The following is a 24369-nucleotide window of genomic DNA, read 5'->3' on the forward strand; positions in this document are numbered from 1 at the left end:
GTAGACCATGGGGAAGGTCAACGCGAAAACAAAATTGGGAATAAATGTTTATTTTTTATGGTTAAGGGATTGTGCTCCAAATGGAAATACGTGTTTTCGTATTATATCTCCAGTGGTGGTATACGTACGGAGACATTGATGTCCATTTTGAAAAAAAAATATCGCACAACTAAAAAAAATGGGGTTAAATTTAAAAGGTATAGTTTGCGATCAAGGGCCCTCCAACAGTAGTGTCTTTAAATCTTTAGGGATTTTTGAGAATCGCCCCTTTTTCCTGCACGAAGGCACAAACATTTTTTGCATGTATGATTATTGTCACTTGATAAAGTCCGTCCGAAATACCTCGATGAAATATGACATCTCAACATCAGATGGAGTGACAAGCTTCAAGGTGATAAAAAAATTGTTTGATATAGATCAAATGAATCCCCATTTTAAAATTTGTCCGAAACTAACGGAGGCCCATATATATCCCGGTTTTATGGAAAAAATGAGCGTTTCACGCGCGACTCAGGTCCTGAGCAATTCAGTAACCTCTGGTATCGACATGGCCTTGTCCCAAAATTTATTAGGCAGTGACGACTACGTGATAAAATGCGCTAAGCCCACACAGATGCTGGTTAAAAAAATGAATGATCTCTTTGATGAATTGGATGCAAAAAGATTCCAGTCGAAAAATCCTTCAAAATGTCCGATTAGGCGTGGTGACACCAAAAAAATTGATAGATTAAATAAACATCTAGATTTTTTGCGGTCCTTAAAGTTGCCGGGATTCGCACGCGTGAAGTGCATTGAAGGTTTCCGCATAACGATTTTAGCGATGCAAATGTTATGCGAGGAACTTTTCATTGAGCACAGCTCCCTCAAATTTATTTTCACCGGGAAAATGAATCAAGATGCGTTAGAAAACTTTTTCTATCGCATACGAGCTAGTCAGGGTATGAATACCCATCCAACAGCTCACGAAATTCAATACATAGTTGCGCGACTGATCTCAATGAAAATTTCACACCAGAGATTTGAGAAGAAAGGTTCTAATTGTACAGATGATGACGATATAAATTTATATTGATATATTGGCCCCGAGGATCGTCATCTTGAGGCAGAAGTAGGAGACCAGCGAAATGACGATCTCATTTTAGAAGAGATTGATGTGGAAGATTTAAATTTTGCTGTGCAAGTTACAATGTGAAAAGTGCACCCACGACATGACGAAAACAAAAGGGGAGCTGAAGTTGCATTCAGAAGCCCTGATAAGATCAAAAAACTTCACGGATGACAGCGATTTAAGGCTTGTCAATCCTGAAGACAGGGTTTTCGAAGTGTGTCGACTCCAAATGGTGTGGTACCGTCAGCTCTTCACAAAATATGCCCACATTGCAGGTCTTAGGTGTTTAATGTTGTCCGCTCTAAAAGAAAAAACAAAAAAGGGTTTCCCGACTGGTTTATAGTATCTGGCGAATGTAGAGATCATCGCGTGAAGCTATTAGATTTTCTCTTAACTGTCCTTTTATTCAAGAATGCAAGGTGGCTCTTGCAAAATGAGGCCAATAATGCCAAAGACAGAAAAATGCAAAATAAATTAAAAAAGCTGTAGGTTGTAAGCCAGGGCCCCACGAAAAGAGATTCACCGCTCACCCAGGTAATAAATAATCTATTAGCTATCTTTTGCATATGATGATACCTATTATTTTATTTCAGGGTTTTCCTCTTTTCTATATTTCAGGTTTTTTTATTTATATATTTTACAGGTATTTTCCCGTTTCAGGTTTTTTCTATTTTTTAGTCTATTTTACAGGTTTCTTTTTTATTTTTTCTTCTCTTTCAGCTAGCACCCGAGCCTAGATTTTTAAAGCACTACACTTTTTTCTTGATCATGATGGATTGAGAGTAGTGTTTTAAAAATCAGGTAAATCGCAATGACTTAATCGATGTCAATATCGAAGTCGTGTGAGAAATTGTTATAGTATGAGAACAATTTCGTAATTCATGCTTTCAAAATTTTATATTTTTTTTTTCATTTCAGGAAATGTAAATACCTATTATTTATAGCATTGTAATATATATACATACACATATAAGAATACTTAAATTACTTGTGAATAAAAATAATTATTTTTTTTTTTTCATTTCAGGAAATGTAATTACTTATTATTTATAGCATTATAATATATATACATATACATAAATTTCTGTGAATAAAAATAAAAAATTAAAATTAAAAAAACTAGTATTTCATTTTCTTAAGGATAATAATATTTATTTGGTAAGAGGATCTTAAGGAAACATATACCAATAATATAATTCTACAGGATTTCATTAGAATATCAATACACATATTCGTTCAGCTCAATAAAATAAATACCTGCATATGAAAAATTGTTCCTATGGACGTGCAAAAGCAAAACACGCATATATAGTACATAAATACATGCATACAAACTGCCATAGCCATACATATGTACATATGAGGCTGCGAGCACTTGCGACACAAAAAATATTTCGATTTGCTATTGCTGTCGAGAATTTAGAACACATATTTACATACATATTGATGCATACATATGTATGTACGGAGCCGCGGCCACTCGACTTGACAAAAATTGAAGATTTACCAAATATTGGCAAATAATTCATCGCGAAATATTACAACATTGACTATTTTCAAATTGACGAGAAAATTGTCATATGGGCATATGAGCAGATGAGCTCGAACTTAGTGTTATAGAATATTTTGGATTTTTCAGCGCCGTTGCGACTAAAAAAATCATGACCGCTGCGACTGCGCCTATGAATGTATTTTGTTCTAGCAGTCGCTAGGCTTATAATTTTTGGAAACATACGCGTGCAGAGGCATAAAGCCAGTGCTTTGTGTGTGCTGTTGTATGTACATATGTACATATGTGTATACTAATAAGCATAGTTTTGCTGGGAGTCGAGAATGTATGTATATGTATGTACGGACATACATATAATAGGGCACACTTGCGCAATATGCCAATACGTGAGGTAGGTCATGGTTGCTTCAGTACATTGAACTTTTGCTTAATTGTTTCTTACATGTGTATGTATATGTATATGTACATACATATGTATGTAATAAGAAACAGTTTAAACAGATTTTGTTACTGATCCAAATATACATACTTACGGTAACATACGAATATGCTTTTTTATCCTATAAAATATGTATTGTAAATATGGAGGATATCTTGGGTTTGTTAAAATTATTCTTTTATTTATTTTGAATATCAAAACTTTTTTGTTCTTGTAGTCGCTGGGCATAGAATTTTAGCTTTGAACGACATTCGGAATTAAAGGAATAAAGTGAGTGCCCTGCGTGTGCGGTTGTATGCACATGCAAATGTGTATATTAATACCTAAGCATTGTTTTGCTTGAATTCAATTCACATATTTATGTTTGCATATGCCATCTTCCTGTGTGCCTGAGGCGTTTTCTATAAAGAATTTTTTGATTTGATCAATTGAACGTACATAGTTAGGGCATCAAGTGTGCATATGCGCACATGCAAATACGTTGATGCATATGCAGAAGAAACATAACTAACATATATTGATATACATACATATACATCAATATACCATACACTTGTATGCTCTATGAATTTTATGAAGTTTTCAATTTACTAAAATTTTTGTTTGAATTCTTATTTTTAGATTAAATCAACAAACAAAAAGTGATGAATGTTGGCGCATAATTCAAGGGAACATAGAAGTGCACAAGCAAATTCTTTGCAAAGTGCCGTCGGCATTCGTCAGTTTGATTTCATACAGAAACCAAAGAGTGAGCAGAGCCAATGTACTTCTACATAATTCACTGTAATCAGCTCTGTTAAAAACTTCCCCGCCTTCGAGTTGAGCGAGGTGAAACAGTGTTCGCCGTTTCACTTCATTTTTGACAACTCACACCATTCGTAGCTCGTGAGAATTCTCTATATTTAACGTTCTCTGAAAAATATTTATTGCTGTCGAGAATTTAGAAGACATACATATTTACACACATATATTTATGCATACATATGTACGGAGCTGCGGCCACTCGACTTGACAAAAATTCAAGATTTACCAAATATTGGCAAATAATTCAACGCGAAATATTACAATATTGATTATTTTCGAATTGACGAGAAAATTGTCATATGGGCATATGAGCATATGAGCTCGAACTTAGTGTTACTTAGTGACTAAAAAAATCATGACCGCTACGACTGCGCCTATGAATGTATTTTGTTCTTGCAGTCGCTAGGCTTATAATTTTTGGAAACATACGCGTGCAGAGGCATAAAGCCAGTGCTTTGTGTGTGCTGTTGTATGTACATATGTGCAGAGAACGTTAATGAATAGAGAAGTCTTAATGACTGGAAAGTGTTCATTTTCGAGGGGTACTCGTCTCGCGAAGACAATTCACCACTGACACATTTTTCAACAAAAATTAACAGTGAGGGGCTGAATTATGTAAATTTAGCAGCAGTCGATAAGAATTTCTTGGTGATTAGAAGCAAAGAATGTTAGGTAGCTTTTTAATATGACCTATATATTTGAATTTTTCCAAATCATCCAAAATTATATTATGTAGTTAGTCTGTCTGTCTGGTGTCTGTAAAACTTTGTTGAATTCCCTTCAACTGAATCAAAATCCTCTATAGAAAACGCTTCATTAACAGGCGCACAGGAAGATGGCATATGCAAATGTAAATTTGTGAATTTATATACATTTGCGTATATGTATATGCTGTGTGTATGTATGCTCACTAGCGACAGCTCAAAATAAAACGGTAGACTTCTCAAGAAATCCAGCGCGCACTCATAGGCGCTGCGCACATTCATAGGCACAGCATTGTACATATACACATATTTACGTACATATATTGATGCATACATATGTACGAAGCCGCGGGCACTCGACTTGACAAAAATTGAAGATTTATCAAATATTGGCAAATAATTCTACCCGAAATATTCCAATATTGACTATTTTCGAATTGTCGAGAAAATTGGCATATGGGCGGCTCGTTTTATGAATGAAAGTTCTTGCTTTTACAACTATGAGCTCGAATTTATCAATGAATTTTTTGAAGATGAGTTTTTGTTGCACAGTACAATAGTTGAAACTGTTCGGCGCCGCCGCGACTGTTCAGCGCTATGGCAACTAGAATGATGGCCGCTACGCCTGCGTCTATGACTGCATTTTGTTCTTGTAGTCGCTGGGCATAGAATTTTAGCTTTGAACGACATACGCATTTTGAGAAATAAAGTGAGTGCCCTGTGTGTGCGGTTGTATGCACATGCATATGTGTATATTAATAAGCATTGTTTTGCTTGAATTCAATTCGCATATTTATATTTGGATATGCCATCTTCCTGTGTGCCTGGTAATGAAGCGTTTTGTATACAGAATTTATTGATTTGATCAATTGAACGTACATAGATAGATATAGTTAGGGCATCAAGTGTGCATATACGCACATGCACATACGTCGATGCATATGCAGAAGAAGTTGTTTTAGCATTTGCAGGAATTCGATCATTCGAATATTTACTCCCTAATTATTGCATGAAATATGATAAGGCGATGCTCGTGAGGTAGGTCATGTTGCTTCAGTGCACACATATGCGTGCAACACTATATTTATTAAAGATGCAATAGAAGTTGAAGTTTTATTTTATTTATTTTAAATTTCAAAGTTTGGTACTATCTATAAAATGCATACATATATGATTTATTCCCTGTAATATACATAGGTAAATTTAAAAAAACTTTCGTTTGGCATAGGACCAAAAAATGCATATTCAAATGCACATAAATATGATAAGGCAATGCGTCGTGAGGTAGGTCATTGTTGCTGCAGTGCGTGTGCACATACATACATTTCTAACACTATAAGAATTGAAGATGCAATTGAACTTTTGCACAAATATAACTAACAAAATATATGTATATATACATATATTGATATACATATACATATATTCATCAATATACCAATATGCTCTTGTAGTATGATTACAAGTCGGATATGCCTTAACATTAATATTCATAAACATTTTGTTTTGGTTTTTATTTTATTGTCCACTTATGCATTCACTTTGCTGTGCCGTTTAAATAGAGTATCATATTTCTTAAAAGGTTCATTACACTTGAAATTAAACGCAAACATAGCTAACGTAATTATTTTATGTGCGGCGCGTGAATGCTAGAATCATATTACACAAGTAAACACCGAAAAATTGTTATTGGCTTGCATTGACAAAAATTACTATAAAAACGCTTGTACGTAGTATGTAAGACACAAGAAAGAAAACAATCGTTTCACAAGCTGGATGCCTAGCTTGAAATGATAAAATAAAATGAATATATTTAAAATTAAAAACAATACATTCTTTCAATCAATATACTTTCTTTACACTCTTTGAATTTTTGTCTAAAATTAATTTCGACTCGAAAAATTAGTAAAAATTTTCATCAAATTTACTAAAACGCACACAACAAAATGTGTGCATTAAAGTTACTTTGATTTTAAATCTTGGATTTTAAATCTTTATTTGGTTGTATTTGTTTGAAAATATAAATTGAATAAATTTTCGTTTATCAAGGGAACATAAAAATGCACAAGCAAATGCCTTGCAAAATGCCGTCGGCATTTGTCAATTTGATTTCATACAGAAACCAAAAACTGAGCAGAGCCAATGTACTTGTACATAATTCATTGTAATCAGGTCTGTTAAGAACTTCCCCGCCGTCTAGTTGAGCGAGGTGAAATAGTGTTCGCGGTTTCACTTCATTTTTGACAATTCACACTATTCGTAGCTCGTGAGAATTCTCTATATTTAACGTTCTCTGTGTGTATACTAATAAGAATAGTTTTGCTGGAGTCGAGAATGTATGTATATGTATGTATGTACGGACATACATACAATAGGGCATCAAGTGTGCACACTTATTGAGAATTGCATTTGCATTTGTTAGACAGCAATTCGGTCACAACAATATGCCAATACGTGTGGTAGGTCATGGTTGCTTCAGTACATTGAACTTTTGCTTATTTTTTAGACAGCAATTCGGTCACAACAATATGCCAATACGTGTGGTAGGTCATGGTTGCTTCAGTACATTGAACTTTTGCTTATTTTTTAGACAGCAATTCGGTCACAACAATATGCCAATACGTGAGGTAGGTCATGGTTGCTTCAGTACATTGAACTTTTGCTTAAATGTTTCTTACATGTGTATGTATATGTACATACATATGTATGTAATAAGAAACAGTTTAAACAGATTTTGTTACTGATCCAAATATACATACTTACGGTAACATACGAATATGCTTTTTTACCCTATAAAATATGTAAATATGGAGAATATCTTGGGTTTGTTAAAATTATTCTTTTATTTATTTTGAATATCAAAACTTGTATACAAACCATGCTTGTATACCTCCTGCAATAGGATGTGGATGAAAAATTACAGAACAGAAATTAAAACGTAATGCCTCAAATGCCTTACAAAATGCTGTCGGTCAATTTTATTTCAAACAAATGTACTTATAACAATGCCTATTTTCTTTTTGTCCAAAAATAACAAATATATATATACAAATACATACGTTTCTTTGAAGTTTTCTTTTATTTATTTTAAATTTCAAAGTTTTATACTATCTATAAAATGCATACATATATTATTCCATGTAATAAATCTAAATTGAAAAAAATTTCCTTTGCAAAGGAAGAAATGAATGCATATTCAAATGCAAATGTGATAAGGTGGTGCGTCGGGAGATAGGCCATTGTTGCTCCAGTGCGTGTGCACGTACATACATATGTAACTCTATAAGAATTGAAGATGCAATTGAACTTTTGCACAAACATAACTAACATATATTGATATACATACATATACATCAATATACCACACACTTGTATGCTCTATGAATTCTTCTCTAAAATTAATTTCGACTCGAAAAATTAGTAAAAATTTTCATCAAATTTGTATGAAGTTTTAAATTAACTAAAATTTTTGTTTAAATTCATCTTTTTAGATTAAATCAACAAACAAAAAGTGATGAATGTTGGCGCATAATTTCATAATTGTATTTGTTTGAAAATATAAAGTGAATAAAATTACGTTTCTCAAGGGAACATAAAAATGCACAAGCAAATTCGTTGCAAAATGCCGTCGGCATTCGTCAGTTTGATTTTATACAGAAACCAAAAACTGAGCGGAGCCAATGTACTTGTACACAATTCATTGTAATCAGCTCTGTTAAGAACTTCCCCGCTGTCGAGTTGAGCGAGGTGAAAAAGTGTTCGCGGTTTCACTTCATTTTTGACAATTCCCACTATTCGTAGCTCGTGAGAATTCTCTATCATTAACGTTCTCTGTGATAGCTTGCAATGAAAGAAGTGCAACGACACTTACGCAAATGCTGTGTCCAAAAAATAAGGTGACATTGTATTTATTTTGAAAATTCTTTATTTATTCTTCCAAATCAATTTCATCCCCTTCAAAGTAATCCCCTCCCGACACAATGCACTTATGCCAACGTTTTTTCCAATTTTCGAAACACTGATTGTAGTCACTTTCCGGGATGGCCTTCAGTTCCGTCTTCGTTGCGGCTTGAATCTCCTCTATCGTGTCAAAACGGTGTCCCCGGAGCGGTCTTTTGAGCCTGCTGAACAGCCAGAAGTCGCACGGTGCCAGATCAGGTGAATACGGTGGTTGCGGAACGATATGGGTTGAGTTTTTGATGAAATGATCACGAATTACGAGTCCAAAAAATTCAATGTTTTCGGTACCAGTCGAGATTTGACGCGCTTGAGGCCCAAAACATCCTTCAAAATGGTATTGACTGAGCCTTTCGATATGCCAACATCATCAGCAAGGTCTCTAATCGTTAATCGACGGTTTTTCAACACCAAATCTTTGATTTGTTGGACGTGAGCTTCGTCAGTTGAGGTTGATGGTCGCCCAGGACGCTCTTCGTCTTCGACACGTTCACGACCGGCTTGGAACTCACTATACCACTTGTAAACATTTTTTTTAGACATAGCCTCATCACCAAAGGCTTTCTGCACCATCCTCAACGTATCCGAAAATTGATTCCGCAAACAAAATTTAATGCAAATTCTTTGCTCAACAAATTTCGACATTGCAAAAAACGAGAAACTCACTTTTAGCAGCTCACAAAACGACGCGTATCTCAAACAGTAAATGAATATTTCACATGAAATTTGACATAGATGTCACTCACAGTACTACCAACCTAAAAAAAAAAAGAATTCTCCTAATCCTTCAAAGCGCGCAGTTTAAAATCAAATGTCACCTTATTTTTTGGACACAGAGTAATATTAGTAATAAGAAATATTTCGTTGATTCACCAATTAAACTATTGCCAAGAAATGTAATATTAGTAATAAGAAATATTTCGTCGATTCACCAATTATTGTACAAGTGAATCAATAAGTGCCAATAAGTATATTTTCGATGAAGTAGGCATAAGATCAGTATAAATGTTAGTTGTAAGAACTCATTAAAGAATTGTATTGTATAACGTTGACAAATAAAGACGCAAATTGGTTTTTTTAAGCCGCGACTTGCACTTAAACTTATCTGGCGCAGTCGGTAGGATACAGTCAAAATGGAACCAATTTCGAAGAATCGTTTACAGAATGGGACGAGTCCTGAAGGATCGTTATAAAAATTCAACATGGTACACTTAAAATACCGTAGCGGAAATGTAACTTAAGTTACACACCGCCGTGAATTAAATTCAGAAGAATTTATCACTAACCCAGACAAATCCTTAAGGAGTGTAATTAAAAAAAATTGAAATCTAACTTAAGTTATACACCGCCGTGAATTAAATTCCGAAGAATTTATCACTAACCCAGACAAATCCTTAAGGATTGTAATAAAATAAAAAAAAAATTGAGCTAAAGTTAAACAAAATAATAAGCTAAATTCTGAAGAATTTATTGAAAAATATTTTTTTCGGCGCTGAAGGCAAAACCTTTCCGAAGAATTGATAGGAAAATATTGCCATACTGAAGATACAGAAGAAGAGAGGACTTCCGCTCCAACGACATCATCTAAAAACCAATTGGGCGGTACAGAAAAACAACAAGCATCCATCAACCAGAAATCTTTCATCTGAGACAAAAAACAAAAACAGAAGTACGTTCTATTAATACACAACAACATCAAACTATTAAGTGAAAGATAGCTTTAAGAGAAAGATTGTATTTAAAGGGAAGAAAGTAGTTTTATATGAAAGTTGAAACAAATAATATAGAAAAAAAGTTATTAAATATGAGTGACTCAGAGTCAGACTATTTTTCTGATCCAGAAATAGAAATATCAGAAATTATTAGATGCCTTCCTGATTCAGGTTTTGACTTGAACGATGGTTATAGTACTGATGAATACATACCCACTAGGCAAATTGATAACCCTAGACCTCACTTAGTTAGAACAAGGAGAAGAACGCATCGACGAATGATTTACGAATCTATTGTTAAATACGATAGGAAGTGAAATTACCAGCAGGTAAGAACAGGAACGATCGCAACAATAATAAATTAAGACATTAAAAGTGAAGACGGATTTGGCGAAATAAAACTTGACAACGTACAGGTAATTACCGATTTCGATATCGTTCTCCACATAATTAGACCAAAGTAAATAGAAAATATTATTGACGAACTAGAAAATTTAGCGATGGATTCTACACTGACCGAAAAAAGAACAAATTCTTACACAGAAATTTACGACACTACGAACTAAACTTTACACATTACTGATACATAAACAAAAAAGAGGACTAATTAACATATTAGGTACAACAATGAAATGGCTCTATGGGGCTATGGACGACGATGATAGACAATATATAGAAGAGCATCTCAAAGTTATTGATACGAACAACCATATTGCCATAGACACTATAAATAAGAATATTAAAATCAACGATAACTTTAACAAAACTTTCCAAAATATTCAGAAAGCTATAGAATCAGATACTCGTAGAAGACAGCAGCCACTCCAAAAATTGAAGTTGACTGGTCGTCGTAACACGACACCCAACCAAATAAGTGTCATTGCCCCACTTCATTTCACAAGTGATATGCCAATTAGCTTGCAATGAAAGAAGTGCAATAAGAAATATTTCGTTGATTCACCAATTAAACTATTGCCAAGAAATGTAATATTAGTAATAAGAAATATTTCGTTGATTCACCAATTAAACTATTGCCAAGAAATGTAATATTAGTAATAAGAAATATTTCGTTGATTTACCAATTATTGTATAAGTGAATCAACTATTGCCAATAAGTATATATTCGATGACGTAGGCATAAGATCACTATAAATGTTAGTTGTAAGAACTCATTAAAGAATTGTATAGTATATCGTTGACAAATAAAGACGCAAATTGTTTTTTTTTTAAGCCGCGGCTTGCACTTAAACTTATCTCGCGCCAATTCGTCCGGCTACAGCGGCGGCCATATCAATACTTACTAGTTTTTTAAATATTTTGCAGAATAGTTTTCACACAAACAGTTTTTTTTTGCCGATGTGAAATAGGAAACGCTGAGGGAAAAATCTTTACTTCAAAACTTCATTCAAATTTTATTGATGAATTTGATTAAGTAATTAAAAACAGAAAAAAATCGGACCCTCGAACTAACATTTAAAAGAAAGTGATCGAACAGATAAGCAAAAAATATTTTGTTTGTAATCTTTAAAATCGAATATCTCGAAAACAGTTAAGTTTTGGACATCCTGCTACATAATCAAATTGATCAGAGTTGAGCTAAATCTTAAGTATCTGGGACGTCGTTCCCGGTAACACTGCATAGTATTCATGAATATATGCTTATTTATAAAGTTCTACTTCGTAAGAAACATACTTACTTTCATGTACTTGACTCGAAATAAAAGTCTTAATAAGCGTATCCGTCATTTGTGTGTATAAACTTAAGGCGTATCGTAAACTTTGCAGCTCTGATGATTTTTCGAGGAACGTCTTTTTTAGCCCATTACCACCAGCATGGAAATATTGCTTTATGGTATCTAAAGCTACATCAAGTACAGCACATTGTTTAGGTGATAAATTCTTTTCCACTTCTTTGGATATGTCCATTACACCACTAAGAGCGCTTTTCACATCTTGCTTACCGGCCATATGACTTTTGAATAGTCTACCCATGTCTTCGATTTTGGCATTCGATGCAAGATTCTTAGCATTGTCCGTTAGATGTTTAAACATCATCTGTTAAGGGGAATAAACGACCAAAGAAGTAAAGGATGAAATAAATAATATGCTTGTATATATAAAAGTAAGTATATAGTTTCCTTTCTTCACTTACAGTTTTATCAGTCATTGGAGGTAATACGATAGTCTTTTCTAGAATACGCATAACAATCTTCCATAGCTCTTTGAGTAACCGTTTGAGTACTGTCTTCTCACAGGATTGAGCATAAAGGGTTAGTGATCCATCCAACAAATCCATTAGTGGCCGAAGTACTTCATCAGCTTCAACAGCAACCGCATTCCTCTGCGCCGCTTGATTGGAATTAATATTACCGCCACCTTTTATAGAGAGCAGCAGATCTCCTAGTTCTCGTACTGACTGTGTTATACGTGGTTCGAGGCTGTCGAAAAGGTTAGAATAATAAGCATATTTTATCACTTCTTGGCTTCACTTGGTGTGCCTAACAGGTGCTTGTTAGCACGAGAAAGAAATGACTAGCAAGATTTGTTAAATTCGGCCTAAGTGGCTTAAACGGTTATCGCACTCAAATCAATCAAAACGAAGAAGAAGGAATAGGGAAAGCTAAAGTTTCTTTAGGTGATATTATAAAAGACTAGTTGGCATAAGTAACAAGCAACAAGTCACCAGCCAACAGCCAGCACAACCTACCAGCCATATATGTTGATGAAGTGCCCCGACTCCACCAGTGCACGTATTATAAATTTGAATATTAATTTCACTTTGCAATTACGAGTATTTTCAAAGCACGATAGTCAAGACCCACAATCTTGATTATTGCTGTATTTGGTGACCTGTCTAGTGGACATTCCACCGTTCTTCAGATACATTCCTCGATCGGTTGGGTAAAAGGTGAATCTTGTTTGTATAAAAACATTAGTACTGGATAGGCATGCATCTCAATAAATGATAGCCAAACAAAACAGTCCGAGAATTGAAAGAAAAGAACTCTTCCTTGACAAATAGCATTTGACAATATGTTGGAAATGTATGCTCACTTAGCTGAAATGCGCTAAGAGTAGATCTCGGTTCATGCAACATAAAAAAGGGAAGATATTTATAGAGGGTTTTCAAATAACAGGTGTTATTTTGAAAAGGATTGCGCTATCGAGAGATGATTAACGATTTTTTATGGCCGGAATTGGATGGTATTGATCTGGACAACGTTTATTTTCAACAAGACGGCACTACGTGCCACACAAGCAATGAAACCATTGATCATTCATTTACGGGAAAAGTTTCCGGATCGTGTTATCTCTCGAAGAGGTGATCGCAATTGGCTACCGAGATTTTGTGATTTAACACCTTGTGCCTTTTTTCTTTGGGGCCATGTGAAAGAGGAGGTCTACACCAACAGCCCAGGGACAATTCAATACCTCAAAGAGGGAATTCGTGAGGCTATCGAGGTCATAGGGCAATCACTTTGCAAATCGGTTATGGAAAATTTCATGAAAAGGATATGGTCCTGTAAGCGTGGTCGTGGTGGTCATTTGCCTAATGTTATTTTCCACTATTAACGGCATACCTTCCTCTTTATAATGAAATAAACATCCGATCATTTATATGTATTAAAAAAGAGCATTTTTCTTTGAATATTAAAATTACACCTCTTATTAGAAAACCCTTTACTATAATTCAACTAAATAGAGCTTTGTTTCGGTAAATCCATGCCACACCAAGCGGGGCTGCGAACAAAACAAAGTATGTAATATATATGGTAGAGGTTGGGTTCGGGAAATTCCTGAAGTTATTCAAAGTTCAAAAATGGCAATTTTAACACCAATGACACGTCTTGCAATGGAAGGCCTTCTGAATTCGATGAAGAACGTCTCAAATCACTTTTGAAGGAGAACGGTCGCCAAACCAGTAGTGAATTGGCGGACAAAATGAGCTGCGATCATAAAACGATTCTGAATCACCTTCATTCAATGGGATTTAAGGAAAAATTGGGAGCCTGGGGGCCTAAGGAACTCAACGAAAAATACAAAGAAAGTCGCCTTCAAATTGCTTCTCAGCATCTCGCCCCACCATCGAGCAACACACGGCTATAAACAGCGCTTTTAGTACCGAATCGTCACGAGCGATAAGGAAAAGTGTCTATACATCAATAGGCGTGGCAAGCCGGATCTTCATCCAAAGAAGATCATGATATGTGTTTGGTGGGGCTGGGGGGCATGGCGCCCTGCGAAATGCTCGTAAAGAATGCCACGGTCAACAAGAAGCTTTACATTGCCCAGCTTCGCCGCGTGAATGAGACCTGGCTGAAAAGACCTGATCGACATGGTCAAACCATACTCATTTAAGACAACGCCAGGCCCCATGTTGCACAAATCGTCAAAGCCGCACTCCAGGAGCTCGAATGGGAGGTCCTTTAAAACCCACCGTATTCTCCGGCCCTTGCACTGACCGATTACCATCTCTTCCGCTCACTGTCAAACCATATGAAGGGCCTAGTCTTCTAAAAAGAGGTCCTTGTCTTCTAACAAAATAATTAACTTATTGATATAATTGTTATTATTTTTGTTTAAATTAAAGTCTTCGGTAAAAACGCTACGAACTTATTCCCCAACCTAATACTATGCTTCAAGAGACTTGCTTGCTAATTGCATTTCTGTACGGAAAATACTCGTAAAAACCAGCAAATGTTAGAGAGTATTTTACTCTCAAGAGATATTAGAAAATATTTGTTTCAACTACCCACACCCATTGCTATGTATGGCAAAAAATATAAAATTTTATACAACGTTATCGGTTAATCCCGATTTGCACGTCGTAAATTTTTTGCTGCCATCAAATTAATTTCTTATTATACCTAACAGCAAATTGTGATGCTAAGTCATCCAATGCTGAGTTAAGATTTTGTTGTAATTCTTTTAAAATATTTGCAGCGTCTTCCTCCAGCTTATCACCGCCCATTGATTCAAACATTTTCTCCAATTGAACTCTCAGTTGTTGTATATTGTTCATAAGTATGCACGCCTGTTGAGAATAATAAAAAAACGAGGTACATACTTACACATTTATTTAATTGGTCAAGTTGAAAATATTATACATACAATTCTTTCATCTTTCAAATGCTCAGGGAATTCTCTTTTGACGATATCAGCGTACGCGATCAGAACTTTTACGATTGTTTTAGCAAAACGTCTCATGTAACGCTTCCAGATTTCTGGATCCGGACATTCGAGTTTGCTAACAACATCGAAACACTGCGTCAATTGAGTAAATACATCAACGACTGAGTTTGAAAATAAGGCATGCTCGCTGCTCTTTTGGAACTGTATGTAAAAAAGTCAGTTATAAATTTAATTGTATATAGAAATACACATTTCATATATTCACCCCATCTTTCTTATCACGATTGAACGCACCATGTAGATATTCTAACGACACATCGTCGTTTTCATTTAACCATTGCATGACAAACGGCTCGAACCAGGCGGGATATTCAGGAACAGCTCCCTTGTATGGTGGGACCTCCTTCACATAATTACTGTAAAGCCATTTTACCCGAAAATGTAGATTCATATATGCTGACGATTTGCAAAGGCGATGTTGTTCATGCTCTTCCAATGCATACTTCATATCGACCGCGAATAGACCCCACATCGTCGCTGCTGAGAGCTTTTAAGGATAAAATTAATCCAGATGCTTACTTTTGAATTCGTTGATAGTTGGCGTACACTTAAACCATGACTACATATTATAAATAATTTCACAGAAACATCATTTTATCAATATCTTGCAGGAATTATATTAATGAACTCTTCTTAACTCTTATGCAGCTTCTGTACAAAAATTTACTAACTTAGAACTATTTCAGGGATAGCAATTTTCTTCACTATCAAGGAAATCTCTATCTACGATGAAGGTATATGAATTTAATCATTTGCATTTAAATCAATTTATTAACACAACAAGCAGGTTTCAACAAGACGGCGCTACTTGCTATGTAGCCAGTGAAACAATGGATTTACTGCGACGTCGTTTCAGTGAGCAATTTATCTCTCGTCTCGGACCAGTAGATTGGCCACCAAGATCGTGTGATATCACACCTTTGGACTATTATTTGTGGGGGTATGTAAAGTCTAAATGATTGGTGGATCATCCAGCTTCGAATGAGGTATTGAAAACCACCATTACTAAAGTTATTGACGAGATACCGGACGAAGTCCTCCAGAGAGTCATTCAAATGTCCGAATTGTGGCACAAGTGCGGTTAACAATTCAAAGGGATTATATTTAAAAAATAAATGTCATGAATGGTTCTATAAACAAATAAAAAAGGTTGCCCAATTAATTTGAATTTTCGTTGTTTTATTAATAAATATTAAAACAATTTAAAATTCGATACCTCTAAATTGATAACCCTTTATGTATGTGTTTGTAAATGGACTAATTTTATAAATTCACTCGTTGCAAAAAGCCGACAGATACGGGACCGCGGTAACATATCATTTTGTGATTTGCCAATTGCTAATATATATGTATGTAACTCCCAACATTCCAGTATAGCTGGTTGTGCGCTGTGTTTGGGACCCGCCACTTTTAACATTTCGCTAATTTGCGCCCACTCCCCGACAGAGGAGAAGGACGAGGAGACTAAAGATTCCTTCAATGAGCGCTTGGAACTTTCCTATGAGCGCTGCCCCCGCCACGACATACAAATCGTGCTTGGTGACTTCAACGCCAGGATGGGCAAGGAGGGAATTTTTGGCCGCACAGTCGTAAAATTCAGCCTACAAAGCGAAACATCCGGTAACGGACAGAGGCTGATCGACTTCGCCGGGGCCCGAAACAAGGTAGTCTGCAGCACGAGATTCCATCATAAAAAGATACACCAAGCTACCTGGCTGTCTCCTGATCGAAAAACGCGAAACCAGATCGATCATGTTGTGATAGATGGAAGACACACTTCTAGTGTATTAGATGTACGTACAATCCGAGGACCCAACATCGACTTGGATCCCTACCTTGTTGCAGCCAAACTGCGCACACGCCTCTGTACAGCAAAAAACGTGCATATACCTACGCAAAGAATGCATGAACAATGGAGCAACATTTCTCGTTCCCTACATATCGCCGCCGAAGAAGAAATCGGACGCCGGCGAGCACGAAAAAACAGTTGGCACGACGAGGAATATCACGCTGCCGCAGAAAGAAAGGATGCCGCCTATAGAGCCACGTTGCGATCGGGCGCAACGCGAACCATGTGGGATCGCTACAGAGAGCTAAAAAAGGAAGAGAGACCGATTATCCGAAAGAAGAAATGAGAGGCCGAAATAGGTGAGTACGAGGAGCTTGAGATGCTAGCCAATGGGAAGAACGTCCAAAAATTCTACCAGAAAGTTCGGCGGCGTACAGAAGATTTTAAGACCAGGGCTTTTCCTTTAAGAACAAAGATGGCGATCTGGTGACTGACGTACAGAGCAATTTTAAATTATGGAGGGAACACTTCTCGAACCTGTTAAACAGTGACAGCTGCGCATGTCACTGAGAATGTGAAAATCCCGATACCCCAATCGTCGACGACGGAATTGTCGTTCCACTAGTCGATCATGACGAGGTGAGAAAGCGATAACGCGGCTAAAGAACAACAAAGCCGCGGACGCCGACGGACTGCCGGCAGAGCTATTCAAACATGGCGGCGAGGAGCTGGTAAATTGCATGCACCAGCTCCTATGCAAAATATGGTCGGATGAAAGCATGCCTGCCGATTGGAATTTAAGTGTGCTCTGCCCAATCCAAAAAAACGGCGATCCTGAAATCTGTGCCAATTACCGCGGGATTAGTCTTCTACATATCCCCTATAAGGTTCTAGCGAGCGTATTGTGTGAAAGGCTCAAGCCCACCGTCAACCAACTGATTGGACCTTATCAGTGTGGCTTTAGACCTGGAAAGTCTACCATCGACCAAATATTTACAATACGCCAAATCTTCGAAGAGACCCACGAAAGGAGAATCGACACACACCATATTTTCGTCGATTTCAAAGCTGCATTTGACAGTACGGAAAGGAGTTTCTTGTATGCCGCGATGTCTGAATTTGGTATCCCCGCAAAACTAATACGGCTATGTAAGATGACGTTGCTCAACACACGCAGCGCCGTCAAAATTGGGAAGGACTTCTCCGAGCCGTTTGATACCAAACGAGGTTTCAGACAGGGGACTCGCTGTCGTGTGATGTTGGAGAGCAACGTACGAGCCACAGAACTTAATCGCTCGGGCACAATTTTTTATAAGAGCGTAGAATTGTTGGCGTATGCCGATGATATCGATATCATCGGCCTTAACAACCGCGCTGTTAGTTCTGCCTTCTCCAAACTGGTTAAAGAGGCAAAGCGAATGGGTCTGGTGGTGAAAGAGGACAAAATGTTTTCAAGCAAACAGTCGGCGCACTCGCGTATCGGCACCCACGTCAGTGTAGACAGTTATTATTTCGAAGTTGTAAAAGACTTCGTTTATTTAGGAACCAGCATTAACACCGATAACAATGTCAGCCTTGAAATCCAACGTAGAGTCTCTCTTGCCAATAAGTGCTACTTTGGACTAAGTAGTCAACTGTGTAGTAAAGTCCTCTCTCGACGAACAAAATTAACACTCTACAAGACTCTCATCATGCCCATCTTAAAGTATGGCGCAGAAGCTTGAACGATGACAACACCCGATGAAGCGACGCTTGGAGTGTTTGAGAGAAAGATTCTACGTAAGATATTTGGACCTTTGCACTTTGGCAACGACGAATATCGCAGACGATGGAACGATGAGCTGTCATATCAATTTACTATGGGTCTGCGACTATTAAATTTGAGAAGTTCATTTCAAAAAAACCACTAGGTGATATGAAGCTTTCTCAGACACTCCACAAAATAAAGTCACTCGCTTCGAAAGATTTGGGAGACGATTTCATCAAGAACTTATGGTTAAAAAAATTGCCGCAAACAGAGTAGATGATTTAACTCAAATTGCCAACCATATGTGGGAAGTCTTTGACAAAGTATACATCTTCAGTCTGCAAAAAAAACTCCTCCGTTGGAAAGGACGCTGAAAGCAATACAACGAAAATTGGACATTTTATGCACACGACTGAGTGCAATCGAAACGCAAAACCGTACGACACCGCTCACGCAGTACCAAGCGGAACGAAAAATAAAGGAACGACGACAATGATTTGTGTTGGTCTCACCAAAATAAGGAGATCGCGCCAAAAAATGCCGTTCACCTTTCTCATTCAACCTACAATCAAAAAACTAATTCGTGCGTTGTCAACTCAGGCGTCGACACTATGCATGTCTTGAAGGCGCCTGTTCATACACGATCTACTATCTGCGCATGATTTCCTAATCGACTCTCGTTGCTGATCACTCAATCCTAAAACCAACTCACCGTATGAGGGAACTCATACGCAGCAACTACAACAAAATCAATGCAGAGGAGTACACACATTACTAAATATATCGCAAACGAATCGGCGGTACAAACATATGGTAAACGGTTGCTACGCATATGCTTTGGATGGAGATACCCCAATCGAAGAGTCGAATATCCCAAAAACGGCTATCATTACCCCGAGGCTAAGGGACCTCAAATGTCGAATGACACTCTTCCGTCAACGTCTGGCGAATCATTCGCGAGAATGGCAGCAAAGGCAATGACGGTGGAGATACATACCCACAAACAAGATGGTCTACTGTCCAAAGGGCAACAAGACTATCTTGACAGCTATCTTTGGAAAGCTATCGGTGAGTCGAAAGACGCGCCGACGTTCGAGGGGAAAAGCGTGGTGGACGGCATCGTAAAGGTGCACTGTTCCAATGCTTTTTCCCGAGAATGGCTAGAAAAAGCGATAGCAAAGATTCCAGCCTGCGAAAACAGCAAGTTCATTCTTGTTGAGAGTAGCAAAGAAAGGTTGGTACGAGCGAGTGTCTGGATTCCGGGTCCTTCCTGTAATTCAGCAGAACTCCTCAAACGCATCCGTGTTCAGAATAAAGATCTTGACACGACTCTCTGGAGAGTATACTCGTACACCAGGCAGAAATCCGCTACCACTTCGGAGGCGGGTTCCCACCTGGTACTGGGTATCGATCTTGGGTCCCTCAAGGTGCTTAAGTCGAAGTACGGGTGCCGTTCTCACCTACATCTGGGGCGGATCCAGTTCCGTGTCGAGGATAAGGTGGAGGACAAAGCGTAAATATACTCAGTCTCATGACTGAAGTAATATTTACACAGATAAATCTGCAGCATAGCAAAGCGTCTACGGCTCTCTTGTGCCGTAGGCATGCAAAACTGCAAACAGACCCACACATAATACTTATACAAGAACCATGGGTATGTCACAAGCGTGTCTGTGGTCTAGGTGCTATGTCGTGGGGACAAATACTTCATTGTGAAGGGAATGTGAGACCGCGAGCATGTATTATCATGCAGAGGTTGATCGAACACACGATGTTAAAAGAGCTATGCTCCGGAGATATCGTTGCTGCAAAAATAAAGTACTTGAAAAGTGGGAACAGTGTCGAAGCTATCATAGTTTCGGCCTATCTACCCTACGACTCTTTATAGCCACCTCCTTCGAGGGAGCTAAGAGAAGTGGTCAAGTACGCAGAATCCAATAATCTGGGGCAAATAGTGGGCTGTGACGCAAATTCACAGAACATTGTGTGGGGAAGCAGCAAATGCAACCCCAGAGGTCTCAAGTTACTGGATTTTATCCTGTCATCCGATTTGGTCATCCAAAACACTGGTAACAAACCAACTTTTGTGACCAGAAGGAGACAAGAGGTGATTGATTTAACACTTACCAATAGGTCAGTTGGAAATCAAATCAACCGATGGCGAGTTTTGGACGAGGACTCTCTTTCTGATCATCGTCTTATCGAATTCCGACTGGGAATTGACACAATATCAATACCTTCCGGTAGGAATCCTCGAAATGTGGGCTGGGACAGGTATGGTGAGCTTGTAACAGAGCGATTACCAAACCTGAAAAAACTCAAATCAGCAGAAATGATTGAAGATGCTACTAAGAAATTAGAAGGTACTTTAATCAATTGCTTTGAGGAACTGTGTCCACTCAGGCAAAGCAGACAGGGGAAAGCGGTCCCTTGGTGGAACCCTGAACTGTCGAAGCTTCGTGTACGGTCCAGGAAACTTCTTAATACGGCCTTGAAGACCAAAACAGAAGAGGACTGGGCCAATCATCGACTTACACAGAGAGAATATAAGAAAAAAGTACGGCAGGCCAAACTTGAATCCTATAGAAATTTCTGCAGTAACGTCGAAGAAATGAGGGAAACAGCGAGACTTTGTAAGGTCCTTCATTTAGACCGCTCAGTAAGGCTGGATTCCATTCGAAAACCTGATGGTTCATACACCATTTCCAAATCGGAAACGTTTAATGCTCTACTCGAAACCCATTTTCCGGGTAGTAGAACTCTCTCTGAAGCTGAGAGTGGCAATGACGGTGGCAACGGTGGAACCTCTAGGTACAGCTGATATATTGCTAGTCGGATAGTGACAAGGGAATCGATAAGGTTTTCCTTATCTTCCTTTGAGAACTTTAAGTCCCCTGGACCTGACGCAATATATCCACCAATGCTTAAAAAAGGAGGAGACAGGCTGATTGAGGCCCTGAAAAGGATCTTCACAGCCTGTCTTGCACTTGGTTATATACCATCCCAACGGCGACGCGTAAGAGTAGTATTTATTCCGAAACCAGGAAAAGATTACTATTCCCTAGCAAAAAGTTTTAGACCAATCAGTTTGACATCGTTCATGTTGAAAAGTCTGGAACGAGTGGTGGAGAAACATATTCGAGTGAAGGTATTGCCGAGAAGTCCACTTAGTAGAAATCAACACGCTTACCAGAGTGGAAAATCATGTGAATCAGCCTTACACGATCTTGTTAGCAAGATTGAAGCTGGACTGGAAGCTGACGAATACACAATGGGCGTGTTCGTGGACATTGAGGGGGCTTTTGATAATGCCTTTTTCGGCTCGATATGTTCTTCTGCCGAACGACACGGGGTTAATCAAGCTATTATAAAATGGATATACTCCATGCTCTCTGAGAGGGTGTTAACCGCTGATGGGAGCGATGACGAGCAAATCACAGTCAGGGCCAAGCAAGGATGTGCCCAAGGGGGTGTTCTTTCTCCGCTGCTGTGGTGCTTCGTCGTAGACTCCCTATGCATATGCTGACGACGTCTGTGCGCTAACATCGGATAAATGCCTAAGGAGGCTTTGCACGAAAGTGCAGAGGATTCTTGAAAAAATCGATGATTGGTGCATGAGACAAGGTCTTTCCGTTAATCCGAACAAAACAACCATAGTCTTGTTTACGAGAAAACGGAAATTGGATGCACTCAGTCTTCCAACACTGAAAGGTGTGACACTTGGTCTCTCCAACGAAGTTAAGTGTCTAGGAGTAATCTTGGATAAGAGGCTGACCTGGGAGACACACGTTTCACTGAAGGTGAATCGTGCATTGAAGATTTTTCAGCAATGCCGTAGAGCCTTTGGCAAAACTTGGGGTCTGAAACCTGCTGTGGTCCTATGGATATACACGGCACTTATCAGACCAATCATCACTTACGCTTCTGTAGTCTGGTGGCGACGGAGCATGGTTAAGTCCACAATCCGGGAACTATACAGGCTGCAAAGAGGTGTATGCTTATGCATCACGGGTGCCATGAGTACAACCTCTGGTGATGCCCTAAATGCTATGCTTGATTTGCTCCCCCTGGATCTTAAGATAGAACAGGAAGCAATAAAAGCAATGTGTAGACTCCATAAATATGGTTTCTGGCACGAAGATGGAACTTCGGGACACAGAGAAATCTTTAAGTTGCTATCGGAGCAGTATCCACTGTTTTTGGCACCTAAAGACGACCTGCTACCCACAGTTTCATTCGGAAGGAAATTTGATGTCAGATTTCCATTGTGTGAGCAATGGAGCAATCCAGAATGCATGCAGGGAGGTTTGACGGATATTTTCTTTACCGATGGGTCCAAGACTGAAATAGGGTCTGGAGCCGGATGGTACTTAAACGATAGTAATAAGTATCACCAAACAGAAGTTTTTGCCATCCTAAAAGTAGCCGAATGAATAATCGAGAGGAGATAGAGCGGGAAACAGATTGGAGTCTTCACTGACAGTCAGGCTGCATTGAAGGCCCTGGAGAACGCGAAGCAAACCTTAAAGATTGTTCAAGAATGTAAGAAGAAGCTTAATTCTGTCGCAAGACAAAACAGGCTTGTACTTATATGGGTTCCGGGACACTCCGGTGTTCAAGGAAACGAAATTGCCGACGAATTGGCCAACCGTGGATCAGCGGTGCCCCCACAGGGGCCAGAGCCAATAATCGGAATCAGTCCCGCAGGAATCAAAAATTGGATCAACGATTATGTAGGCAGTCTACGTAAAGAGCGATGGTCCGGTCTAGAACGCTGCAGAACTGCAAAGTGTTTTGTGACAAGTCCGAACAGAAACCTGTCAAACTTTCTACTAAAACTTAGAAGGAAAGACATTCGGTTGATGGTCGGCATCATTGCAGGACACAACCCATGGGGTCAGCATATGACCACCATTGGAATCATCGAGGACCCGGTATGCCTGTCATGCTTGCAGGAGGCGGATAGCACTGAGCACTTTCTCTTTGAGTGTCCTGCCTTTGCTAGAGCGCGACTACGAGTATTGGGTTCCGATGTCATGAGAATGAGTAATATTAGCTCTCTAAAACTGGAGGATATTTACAGATTTGCCAAAGAATCTGGAAAATTCTCACAGGACTAACTATCTCTATCTCTGTCTCTACTTTTTCCTATCTCTTTCTCTGATACTTTTCTCCCTCCCTCCTTGACTATCTACTCCCTTTCCAGAGCTTTAAATACAATGGGCTTTTTAGCCTGAGTGTTTTAGGAGCCACCAAATCTCCTGGTGCTCCTTGGCTCGACCTCTTCAAATTCAAATTCAATTCACCCCATTCGGCTTATTCGAGTATGCTTTTATGTCATTCGGATTGCGAAATGCGTCAGAAACATTTCAACCATTAATTGTCAAAGTACTCCGCGGAATCGAA

The 24369-nt window shown here is 38.3% G+C and overlaps 1 protein-coding gene across 1 annotated transcript in view; it reads right to left on the reverse strand.

Annotated features, from left to right (window-relative positions):
• Window positions 1-24369, reverse strand: part of LOC129249829 (protein unc-13 homolog A-like) — a 423174-nt gene that overhangs the window by 66427 nt on the left and 332378 nt on the right. Inside the window, exons 11-15 of the mRNA XM_054889499.1 lie at window positions 15633-15914; window positions 15347-15568; window positions 15103-15269; window positions 12387-12672; window positions 11932-12289 (exon numbers count right to left, since the gene is read on the reverse strand). Coding sequence (XP_054745474.1) covers window positions 11932-12289; window positions 12387-12672; window positions 15103-15269; window positions 15347-15568; window positions 15633-15914 — 1315 coding nt within the window. The remainder of the gene's footprint in view (window positions 1-11931; window positions 12290-12386; window positions 12673-15102; window positions 15270-15346; window positions 15569-15632; window positions 15915-24369) is intronic.

The sequence above is a fragment of the Anastrepha obliqua genome, chromosome 6 (genome assembly GCF_027943255.1).
Source record: "Anastrepha obliqua isolate idAnaObli1 chromosome 6, idAnaObli1_1.0, whole genome shotgun sequence".
NCBI lineage: Eukaryota > Metazoa > Arthropoda > Insecta > Diptera > Tephritidae > Anastrepha > Anastrepha obliqua.